Consider the following 12,621-nt stretch of genomic DNA (forward strand, 5'->3'; position numbering starts at 1 on the left):
CAACATCTTTATTCACTTTCTTTGCAAATGACTTCTTCTTTCTGCCTTTTACTTACCCAAATTCTGGAATGTCCCTGTCAAATTCATCATCCATGTCACCAGTCCTATCATCCTCACTTTCATGTAAATGAATTTCGTTTAAAGATTCCTCCTCATTACTGGAAAAATTGCCCCCAACAACACCCTCGTTGTCTCCTTCACAAACAACATATATTTTAACCTCCACTCTATTACACATGGCAAAATTAGCCATGTCCAGGACTACACTATCACAATTGATTTCCTTGAAGTCAGAAGGACCAAATTTCCACTATATCCTCACAGGGTGCTCTCCGTAACCTAAGTCTTCTTTTAAAATCCCAATTGCTTCAAAGTATGACCACCTGTCCATATTAATATTTTTCACAGGAACAGCCTCTTTGCCCCCAACATAGTGCATCACAGGGTCTAGTTCAAAATGACCCCCATAATGAATTATAGCATTGAAAGCCATCTACATACAAAAAAGAGCAAATATTTGTGTCAGGTAAAGAAAAAATTTACAAAAGAAAACTCTAACCTGAAATAATCTAATCAAATAACACTTACCTTAACAATGTTGACAATGTCCACAACGTCGCCTCTGTTAACAACCATGGTGCTTAGGAAACAAGGAAAAAAACAACAACGCCAATGTTTGTTTTGAAAACGAAAAACAGCAAAGGTGAAGTGAAGATGAGAAACAAAATACAATGTCAGATAAGGGGTTCAATGATTTTTTGCTTTCTATTTTGAAATATTTCACTTGAAGATCAAGATTGAGTAACTGCGTGGTTTAAGCTTTCCTTCTTCAACATTTCTCCAAGTATTAACACCGTGCACTTATCTCTTTAAACTTATTCTAAAATACATTTTCTTTCCTTATCTCTTTCATTTAGCATGTTTTTGCATTTTTCGTAATAAATAGAAGTTTGTTGTAAATACTTACTATTTTTACATTATATTTCATATTTTTTTGCTCTGACCTTTGTCTACTGTTTTGGCCATAACTTTCTTTGTAGATATCCTTTTTGACTTATTCTTTTTGCATTAGATTCCTGACTTCCTAGGCTTCAATTTGGACATATGGAACATGCTGTTTGGAGTCCAGAGCTATTTTTGTTTTATTAATTTTAGTAGTTTAAGGTTAAAATATAGCTTTTGTATTTAGGATTTTTATTGTAATTATTTGCAGTTCAGCCTTGACCCATTTATTTTTCCTTTCATTGAAGACCATTATTTATAGGGGTCAAAAGGCTGACTTAGATGGACGAATTTTCACATTTTCATTTTGTAAAATTTTTCCCACTCCAGAGAACAACAATTTTTTTACCTTTTTCTTGCCATTTACATTCCAATACGATTCTGCAACGTTTGATTTTCATTCATTTCTTGCACTTCGACCACGATTACATGGTTGAATTCTTGAATTGCATCATCTCAAGCATGGATTGCAAGATTAATTAATTGCTCCGAGTTTGTCCTTTCATCTTAATTGCATTTCTTGTTCAAGATTTGTGTATATGTGATGACTAATATTCTGTACTCACATTTATAGTCTTATTGCATCTTCCAAAATACATTTTATTGTAATTACTTGCGGCACAGCCTTGGCCCATTTATTTCTGTCTCATTTAAGACTAGTATATATAGGGGTCAAAAGGTTGACTTTGAAGTCTTCTCTTTTCATAATTTTCCTTTTTGTAAGACTTTCCCGCTTTTGAGAGAAAATCTTTTTCATTACCATTTACTTGCCTTTTTTTGGATTTTGCAAATTCTCATTTTTGATTCTGCTATGATATTCAACTATTTTTTTCTCGCATTATGATTCGTGACTACATGGTTGAACTCCCGAATCATCTCATCTCAAGCGTGGATTGCAAGATCGATTGATCGTTCCAAGTTTGTCTTTTCACTTTATTGCAATTCTTGATTAAGATTTGTGCATGCATAATTCGATTGAATTTGATTTTTATTCTTGAGTGTGAGATTGATCTATTGATTAATTGGTTTCTTTTGCATTCAAGATTTAGGCAAATTCGATATAGCAATCCTAGTTCATGTTTTTTATTCTCAGTTTCAATTCTATTCGTTTTAATTTGCATTTATTTTGATTTGAATTCGTTTTGATTTGCATTCATTTTTCTCTTGATCCATTTTAGTATTACTCAATTTCAATTCATTTTAGATTTTCTGGGTTGTAATTTACTTTCCATTACCAATTCACTTTCCTGGTTGTCATTGTTTCTTATTCGCCTTAATGCAATTTAATTCCAATTTACATTTTTGGTTGAATTCTCAAAAACTACAAACCCCCCAATCTCCACTGTTGCATGCTTAAAACTGGAAATAGAATGAACTTGTGTCCTTGTAATATGACCTAGGTTTGCTCTCTGTATTGTAAAATTATTTGAGAAATCTAGTTTTGTTTGAAACCAATGCGACGTGGTTGTCAAAATGGCGCTATTGTCGGGGATACAAATCATTTTGTTTTGATTCTATCGTGTACTAACTGTTCGGTTTAATTCCTTTGTGTAATTCTTGGGTGTTACTTTCATTTAGTTTGTATTGAATTCTGTGTGATTTGCTTGTACGTGTGGTATCCTGCATTATTGATCAAATTAGAGAACAATTTATACCTTGTAACTCATAATAGAACATTTGCATAGTCAAAATAGAGTAGTAAGGATGGAAAACAGAGCATTTAGTCTTAATTGTGGTTGTCACTATAGGTTACTGTTCACCCAATTTTAGAAAAATCAAATAAAATAGTTAGAGATTGAATTTTTGATTGAATTTTTGTGTCCACATTTCTTTTAGTGTCTTTTAGATAGTAGAGTCAGCAGATTTGTAAAAATAGTTAAAGAAAAAAATATACAAGTGAGTAGCAAGAAAAAAAATTTGGAAACTTAAAAACAAGCATAACTTTGGCTAGAAAACTCAGAGTTGGCTTTATTGCATATACATCTGGGGTAGAAAAAAATTTGCCGATTGTGATTTTTTCGATTTTAAAAAATCGCATGTTTCCTAAAAAAAATTATTTTCTGCCATTTATTGACCTATTTTTCTTGATTTTAGGCATCTAGTTCACATAGTTGTGCAATTCAAAAAATTGAAAATTTTTATGGTGTTTTCTTATACCAAAAAGAGATTTATCAAGGCTTCACTTCATCCATATCTCACATTTTCATGGTACATGCTTTGTAAACTGACACTGTTTACTTAGTAAGTGCTTATTAAGTGCATGATATTCTTAGTGATTCTAACCTTGCATGACCAGGTCTAAAGCAGGTACACTGTATCAATTAGATCATGATATTGAGAGAACACGTACAAAGCTTCGAAGATAACAACAAAGAGAGCACAGTACACGAGATATGGATGCAAACAACCAAGAGAGAACTTTGAAGGAGTTAGCTGCCCCTGATGTTGGCTATCAGCTACTTTGCATCCAAGTGCCCGAGTTACAAGAGGGCACAACCACCTATGAATTGAAGTCTAGTTTGATACATTTGTTGCCAAAATTTCATGGACTAGCAAGAAAAGATCCACACAAACACCTAATAGAGTTCCATGTAGTCTGCTCTACCATGCGACAGGTGGATGTGCCTGAAGACTTTGTAAAAATGAAGGCATTTCCATTCTCACTGTGTGACGTGGCCAAAGATTGGCTTTACTTGCAGCCAACACCAATTACTACCTGGAATGACATGAAGAGGAGATTCTTAGAGAAGTTCTTTCCTGCCTCTAGAACTGTAGCAATCAGGAAGGAAATCAGTGGGATCAGACATCAACAAGAAGAGATTTTGTATGAGTATTGGGAGAGGTTTGACAAGCTTTGTGCAACCTATCCAAATCACCAAATCAATGAGCAGCTGCTGATCCAATATTTTTATAAAGGTCTACTGCCTATGGAGTTCCATGTAGTCTGCTCTACCACGTGACCAGTGGATGTTGTAACACCCCAAATTTTTCTCTTTTCATAAATGAGTTTGCATTATATTAACGTCATTTAATTAAAAGTAAGTAGTATAAAGAGACTTGAGAACTAGAATTTTCCTTAGTAAAATTTACCGAAACAAGTCCGATCGGTAAATAATTGAGTAATATGAAAAGGAAATAAAAAAAATTTATTTAACATTTTAGAATATCTAAAATATTTTTATGAATTATAAGAAATTTAGAAAGATCCAAAAATGGAAAATAAATAAAATTGTAAAATTTAACTAAAATGACCAAAATACCCCTAAAAACACCTAGAATGGAGGCCCATTTTGGACAAGCAAATGAAGGAGATAAAATATGAAATTTTTATGATAGATGGCCCATGTGTAGAGGTTATAGATGTGCAAGTATGGAGCCAAAAGAGCAAGTATAGAAATTATCCAAAAATCACCCAAAAAGAGGCTCAAAAACCAAAGAAAGTGGGCTAGGAATAGTAGTAAGGAGCCATGTGAGACTAATCATGATTAAGAGATAAGGTCATTTATGGTTTAATCCCAGCTGGATGAGCATATTTCATAAGAACTATGAAATTAAGCCAAAACAACAAGATAAGTATTCAAGAAGATAAGGCTAATGATGAATAATTTGTGGACTAATCCTCATCTAATGGATCTAATTGAACCATGACCATGGCCATTGGATTTAACTTAAATAGGTTTCAAAAAGTAATTGGAATGGTTGAAATAGAAATAGGAAAGTTAAAATCTAACTAGAATTACAAAACTATCATGAAAGGGCAATTTTGGATATTTACAAATGTGCACATGGGTAGGCTTGTAGAAAAAGCCAAAAAGGAACCAAAATTGAAAATGAAGACTTGTGTTAGAGAGGGTGGAACCGTGAGATGCATGGGAGTGGGCCAACATGAAGAGATTTTCTATATAAAGCCATGCATGAAGGAGAAAAAGACCTTTCATACTAATTCTCATACAACCAAGAACTCTTTACTTCTTCTTCATCTCAATTCTCTCTATACACATCCAAGTTCGTCTCAAACACTTTACTTGCACCCTACAAGTTAGATCACCCAATACCCCACTATAAGGATCTTGAATCAAGCTTTTAACCCCACCAAAAACACTAAGATACCCCACAAAATCAACCAAGCCCCCAACTTTCTTTTTGTATACTATTTGGCACTTGAGGAAGTAGGAGGCCAAGGAAGGAGATACTCACTTCCAAGAGGTGAAATAAAGCAAAAGGGAAGAGGAGAAGGATCACCCAAAGATCAAGGCAAGATCAACCCAAAAACACCAAGTAAGGGGGAGGAGGGTACTTTTAATAATCAAGGGGAATACCTTGTTTAAATGGTTTTGAGTCAAGGGGAGCCTTAACCCTTTTGGTTGTAATTGAAGTGGTGTGTGTTGATGAATCCATGATTAAAATTTTGATTGAAATAAATAAATGTATGGAAATCACTAAGAATCACAAAGTGTTTGATGATGACTTTGCTTGTTATGTGGTTAGTTGTATGAAAATCTTGCATGTTTCATTTTGTGACTTATTTTTATGATGATATCTAAGTTGGATTCATGATCTTCTTTTGGATTGAAATTAGTTTGGAGTCAAAAAGAATTTCCAAAGTATTTTTGAAAATTTATGAAAGAAACTTCTAAAAGGAAATGGATTAAAAATGGAAAATGACCATGATGAAGACCCTTGGACTTTTGAACATATTTGGACCTATGGACTACATGGGCAAATGATGAGGACAAACTTTAAAAAAATAAAAATAAAATTGAAAGATTGAACCTAAAAATAGGAAAATACCATGGACTTGGACCAAAAAAAAAAAAACCTTAGAAATGCAAGATCCTTGTCCACATGTGTGGTAGGATCAAGAGAATGATTTGGACCATATTTGGACATGAATTAATGACCTCGAACACATGGAAGACATAATGGACAATTTGATGCTTACCAAATTGGAGACAAGGACCTTTTCTCAATTAATATAAAATATAAGGATTAAGGAGTAAATAATGTAAAATATGAGAAAATATTTAAAAGTGTTTTTTTTAGTATTTTATTCATGAAGATAGTAAAATTTATATTATTTTCCCGCTGAGTTTATTTTATTTGGATTTATATTTAATTAGTTATGATTTTTATAAATTTCTGTTGCATGAAAATGGTATTCTGGAGCAATATATCTTGATTTATTTTTGTCTCACTGTGTGTTTGGAGAGTTATTTTATTGATATTTTTATACTAAAATAGACTTCTTAATGGAAGTATACTCACTGATTTCACTTTATTTGGAATTGAAATAAAATAGTTATGAATTTTTGAATATTCGGTTATGTATAAATATTTTTTTGAGAACTACGTACTTTAAATAATTTTCTTCTTATAATTCAAGTGTGATTGTATTTTATTTATAATTTTTTCTTAAAGTATAAGTTATCAAGAAAATATTTTCACTGAGTTTGATCAATTTGGAGTTAAAATGAATTACTTATGATTTTTTTTAAGGTGCTGTTGTATGAGAGTAACGTTTTGTGCATACTACTAGAACTCTCTTTTCGTTTTAGAATGTATAAGTAGCGTTATTTTATTATTTTTTTCGTGTAAAAATAGAGACTATAAGAGAAATATCCTCTTTGGTTTGATGAATTTTGGACTTAAAATAAAATAGTTATGACTTTTCTAAATTAACTAATTCTGAGAAATGTGTTACTGTGAGTGATAGAGAATGTTAGGACTTATTCTGAAATATGGAAGCTATAAATTTTTAATTATATTAACATTTCTAGTTCATGAAATCTGAACAAATTTTGATTGTTAGCCATGTCCATGTAATTGATTGTTCTCTTGAAATAGAAATGTTATAATGTGCCAGTTGGACAATCAATGGCTATGATATTATTTGTGTTTATGATATTAATTGATTGTAAAATTCATAATAAATTCAATTTTGATCCAAAACATATGAGACCAGTGAGATTATTCTCATTAACATCTCTATGTTCATGTAAAAATACTTTCAAAATAAAACTATTCCCAGACATCAATTCATGCTTTAATTTCTCAATACATGTCACAGAATAGCACAATTTAACAACAACCTATTGGAAAAATCATAAGTTATTCGATTCTCCACCAAAATTCATGAAACAAATGATATTCTTTCACTTTGGTTATCCAGTTTCGTCAAAAAATATAATTAAAAATTTATAGCTTCCATATTCCAGAATAAGTCCTAACATTCTCAATTACTCACAGTAACACATTTCTCAGAATCAGTTAATTTAGAGAAGTCATAACTATTTTATTTTAAGTCCAAAATTCATCAAACCAGTGAGGATATTTCTCTTATAGTCTTTATTTTTACACAAAAATAATAATAACATAACGCTACTTATACATTTTAAAACGAAAAGAGAGTTCTCAGTAGCATGCACAAAACGTTACTCTCATGCAATAGCACCTTGAAAAAATCATAAGTAATTCATTTTAACTCCAAATTGATCAAACTCAGTGAGAATATTTTCCTTATAACTTATACTTTCAGAAAACATTATAAATAAAATACAATCACACTTGAATTATAAGAAGAAAATTATTTAAAGTATGCAGTTCTTAGAAAACCATTTATACATAACTGAATATTAAAAACTTCATAACTATTTTATTTCAATTCTAAATCAAGTGAAATTAGTGAGTATACTTCCATTAAGAAGTCTATTTTCATAAAAAAAATATCAATAAAATAACGCTCTAAACACACAGTGAGACAAAAATAAATCAAGATATACTGCTCCAGAATACCATTTTCATGCAACAAAAATTTATAAAAATCATAACTAATTAAATATAAATCTAAATAAAATAAACTCAGCGGCAAAATAATATAAATTTTACTATCTTCATGAATAAAATACTAAAAAAACACTTTTAAAGATTTTCTCATATTTTACATTATTTACACCTTAATCCTTATATTTTATATTAATTGAGAAAAGGTCCTTGTCTCCAATTTGGTAAGCATCAAATTGTACATTATGTCTTCCACATGTTCGAGGTCATTAATTCATGTCCAAATATGGTCCAAATCATTCTCTTGGTCCTACTACACATGTGGACAAGGATCTTGCATTTCTAAGGTTTTTTTTTTTTTTTTTGTCCAAGTCCATGGTATTTTCCTATTTTTAGGTTCAATCTTTCAAATTTATTTTTATTTTTTTAAAGTTTGTTCTCATCATTTGCCCATGTAGTCCATAGGTCCAAATATGTTCAAAAGTCCAAGGGTCTTCATCATGGTCATTTTCCATTTTTAATCCATTTCCTTTTAGAAGTTTCTTTCATAAATTTTCAAAAATACTTTGGAAATTCATTTTGACTCCAAACTAATTTCAATCCAAAAGAAGATCATGAATCCAACTTAGATATCATCATAAAAATAAGTCACAAAATGAAACATGCAAGATTTTCATACAACCAACCACATAACAAGCAAAGTCATCATCAAACACTTTGTGGTTCTTAGTGATTTCCATACATTTATTTATTTCAATCAAAATTTTAATCATGGATTCATCAACACACACCACTTCAATTACAGCCAAAAGGGTTAAGGCTCCCCTTAACTCAAAACCATTTAAACAAGGTATTCCCCTTGATTATGAAAAGTACCCTCCCCCATTACTTGGTATTTTTGGGTTGATCTTGCCTTGATCTTTGGGTGATCCTTCTCCTCTTCCCTTTTGCTTTATTTCACCTCTTGGAAGTGAATATCTTTTTCCTTGGCCTCCTACTTCCTCAAGTGCCAAAGAGTATACAAAAAGAAAGTTGGGGGCTTGGTTGATTTTGTGGGGTATCTTAGTGTTTTTGGTGGGGTTAAAAGCTTGATTCAAGATCCTTATGGTGGGGTATTGGGTGATCTAACTTGTAGGGTGCAAGTAAAGTGTTTGAGATGAACTTGGATGTGTATAGAGAGAATTGAGATGAAGAAGAAGTAAAGAGTTCTTGGTTGTATGAGAATTAGTATGAAAGGTCTTTTTCTCCTTCATGCATGGCTTTATATAGAAAATATCTTCATGTTGGCCCACTCTCATGCATCTCATGGTTGCACCCTCTCTAAAACAAGTCTTGATTTTCAATTTTGGTTCCTTTTTGGCTTTTTCTACAAGCCTACCCATGTGCACATTTGTAAATATCCAAGATTGCCCTTTCATGATAGTTTTGTAATTCTAGTTAGATTTTAACTTTCCTATTTCCATTTCAACCATTCCAATTACTTTTTGAAACCTATTTAGTTTAAATCCAATGGCCATGGTCATGGTTCAATTAGATCCATTGGATGAGGATTAGTCCACAAATTATTCATCATTAGCCTTATCTTCTAGAATACTTATCTTGTTGTTTTGGCTTAATTTCATTGGTTCTTATGGAATATGCTCATCCAGCAGGGATTAAACCATAAATGACCTTATCCCTTAATCATGATTAGTCTCACATGACTCTAAAGGGTCACATGGCTCCTTACTACTATTCGTAGCCCACTTTCTTTCATATACACTTGGTTTTTGGGTCTCTTTTTGGGTAATTTCTATACTTTCTCTTTTGGCTCCATACTTGCAGGTCCATAACCTCTACACATGGGCCATCTATCATAAAAATTTCATAATTTATCTCCTTCATTTGCTTGTCCAAAATGGGCCTCCATTCTAGGTGTTTCTAGGGGTATTTTGGTCATTTTAGTTAAATTTTACAATTTTATTTATTTTCCATTTTTGAATCTTTATAAATTTCTTATAATTCATAAAAATATTTTAGATATTTTAAAATGTTAAATAAATTTTTTTTATTTCCTTTTCATATTACTCGATTATTTACCGATCGGACTTGTTTCGATAAATTTTACTAAGAAAAATTCTAGTTCTCAAGTCTCTTTGTACTAGTTACTTTTAATTAAATGAGGTTAACATAATGAAAAATCATTTATGAAAAGAGAAAAATTTGGGGTGTTACGTTTCTACCCCTTTAATAAAAATTTCGTCCTCGAAATTTGATACTAACCTTTTATTGAAACAACTGAGGGTATTTCTCTTGCATCTGCTCTTCGAGTTCCCATGTTGCTTCTCCTTCATTATTTTCATTCCAGATCACTTTAACTAATGGAATAATCTTTCCACGAAGTTGCTTAATTCTGCGATCTTCTATTCTTACAGTCTGCACATCGTAAGTCAAATTTTCTCGTACTTGTACTGTATCTGATTCTATTATGTGCGAAGGATCGGGAATATACTTTTTTAGTTGTGATACATGAAATACATCATGAATATTTGAAAGAAATGGGGGAAAATCAATTTGATAAGCAACATTTCCTATTCTACGAAGAATTTGGTAGGGTCCTATAAATCTAGATGTTAGCTTCTTTGATTTCATTGCCCTTCCAATCCCAGTCACAGGCATGACTTTCAAAAAAACATGATATCCCTCTTTAAATTCAAGAGATCTCCTCCTCTTATCAGCATAACTTTTTTGCCTACTTTGTGTTGCTCTCATTTTTTCTTGAATCATTTTGATTTGTTCAGTGGTCTGCCTAATCATTTCAGGTCCTAAGAGCAAACTCTCTCCAGTTTCTAACCAACACAAAGGTGTCCTACATTTCCTGCCATACAGAGCCTCATAAGGTGCCATCCCTATGCTTGAATGATAACTATTATTGTAGGTAAATTTAATTAATGGCAGATATTGCTCCCAATTCCCTTTGTGTTCTAAAACACAAGCTCTTAACAAATCCTCTAAGGATTGAATGGTTCTCTCTGTTTGTCCATCAATTTGAGGGTTATATGCTGAACTCAATCTCAACTTAGTTCCTAATGATTCATGAAGGCTTCTCCAGAATCTTGAGGTAAATCGGGGATCTTTGTCAAATACAATGCTTGAAGGTATTCCATGCAATCTAACAATCTCTTTGATGTAACTCTGGGTTAGTTTCTCTAAGGAGTACCTCTAAGGAGTACCTAATGTTTATAGCTAGAAAATGGGAAGATTTTATCAATTTGTCGACAATAACCCAAATTGAGTCATGTCCAGCTTGAGTCTTAGGTAAGCTAACCACGAAATCCATTGAAATACTGTCCCACTTCTATTCAGGTATGTCTAAAGGTGTTAAAAATCTTGCAGGCTTTTGATGCTCTATCTTAGCCTTCTGACATACTAAACAAGCAGACACAAACCTAGCTACATTCTTTTTCATTCCATTCCACCAGAAAAGTTTCTTTAAGTCCTGATACATTTTGGTGATTCCTGGGTGCATACTTAATTTACTCATGTGAGCTTCTTCAAAAATCAATTGTCTAAGGCCTCTATCTTTTGGTACACAAATTCTGCCTCTAAATTTTATGAGACTGTCCCTTCCTTTTTCAAAATCATACACCTTTCCTTCTAACATTTGTTTTTCAATACCTAAAAGATATTGGTCAACTTTTTGGGCTTCTCTGATTTGATTCTGTAATTCACTAGTCACAGTTATCATGGTTAATTGAACCTTTTCAAATCCTCTATTGATATTCAAGCTTAAGTCTCTAAACTTCTCTAGCAATTCTGCCTCTCTAACCATTAAAGCAGCAACGTGTAGAGTTTTACGACTTAATGCATCTGCCACAATATTGGCCTTTCCTGGATGGTATTGTAACTCAAAATCATAATCTTTTATGAATTTCATCCATCTTCTCTGCCTCATGTTCAATTCCTTTTGATCAAATAGATATTTCAAACTCTTATGGTCACTGTACACTATGAATTTTGCTCCATACAAATAGTGTCTCCAAATTTTTAAAGCAAAAATCATGGCTGCTAGTTCTAAATCATGGGTAGGGTAGTTAGCCTCATGGGATCTCAATTGCCTTGATGCATAAGCCATTACTCTCCTTTCTTGCATGATCACACAACCTAGTCCTTGTTTAGAAGCATCACAATAAACATCAAAAGTCTTCTCAGGGTTAGGTAAAATTAATACAGGCGCTGAGGTTAACTTTTCCTTAAGGGTCTGAAAACTATTCTCACAAGCAAGGGTCCACACAAATTCTTGTCCTTTCTTGGTGAGTTAGGTCAATGGCATAGCTATCTTAGAAAATCCTTCAATGAACTTCCTATAATAACCTGCTAATCCTACAAAACTCCTAACTTCAGTCACTGTCGTGGGCCTTTCCCATTGTAAAACAGCCTCTACCTTCAATGGATCAACAGCGACTCCTCCTTCTGAGATCACATGTCCTAAAAATTTCACTTCTTTCAACCAAAATTCACACTTAGACAACTTAGCATACAACTTCTTTTCTTGCAAAATAGTAAGTACAATTCTCAAATGCTCTTCATGTTCAGCCTCAGTCTTAGAGTATATCAATATATCATCTATGAATACTATTACAAACTGATCTAAATATGGATGAAAAATTCTATTCATATAATCCATAAAAATTGCAGGTGCATTTGTTACTCCAAAAGGCATTACTAGATACTCATAATGTCCATATCTAGTCCTAAAAGCTGTCTTAGGTATGTCTTCTGCTTTAACTCTGATCTGATGATACCCTGATCTAAGGTCAATCTTAGAAAACACTTTTGCTCCTCTAAGTTGGTCTAACA

General features: G+C 32.4%; 1 protein-coding gene across 1 annotated transcript; it reads right to left on the reverse strand.

The window, feature by feature from the left end:
• Window positions 1-10,047: 10,047 nt before the first annotated feature.
• On the reverse strand, window positions 10,048-10,668 carry LOC113871550. The gene has a single exon (XM_027508642.1). It carries the CDS (start codon window positions 10,666-10,668, stop codon window positions 10,048-10,050), a length of 621 nt encoding a protein of 206 aa, XP_027364443.1.
• Between the last annotated feature and the right edge of the window lie 1,953 nt (window positions 10,669-12,621).

This window comes from Abrus precatorius, unplaced genomic scaffold (genome assembly GCF_003935025.1).
Source record: "Abrus precatorius isolate BTA unplaced genomic scaffold, Abrus_2018 Scaffold7, whole genome shotgun sequence".
In the NCBI taxonomy this organism is placed as follows: Eukaryota; Viridiplantae; Streptophyta; class Magnoliopsida; order Fabales; family Fabaceae; genus Abrus; species Abrus precatorius.

Coding starts and splice junctions, on each gene's coding strand:
- LOC113871550 (XM_027508642.1), bottom strand. CDS start 10,668: ATGGCACCTTATGAGGCTCTGTATGGCAGGAAATGTAGGACACCTTTG.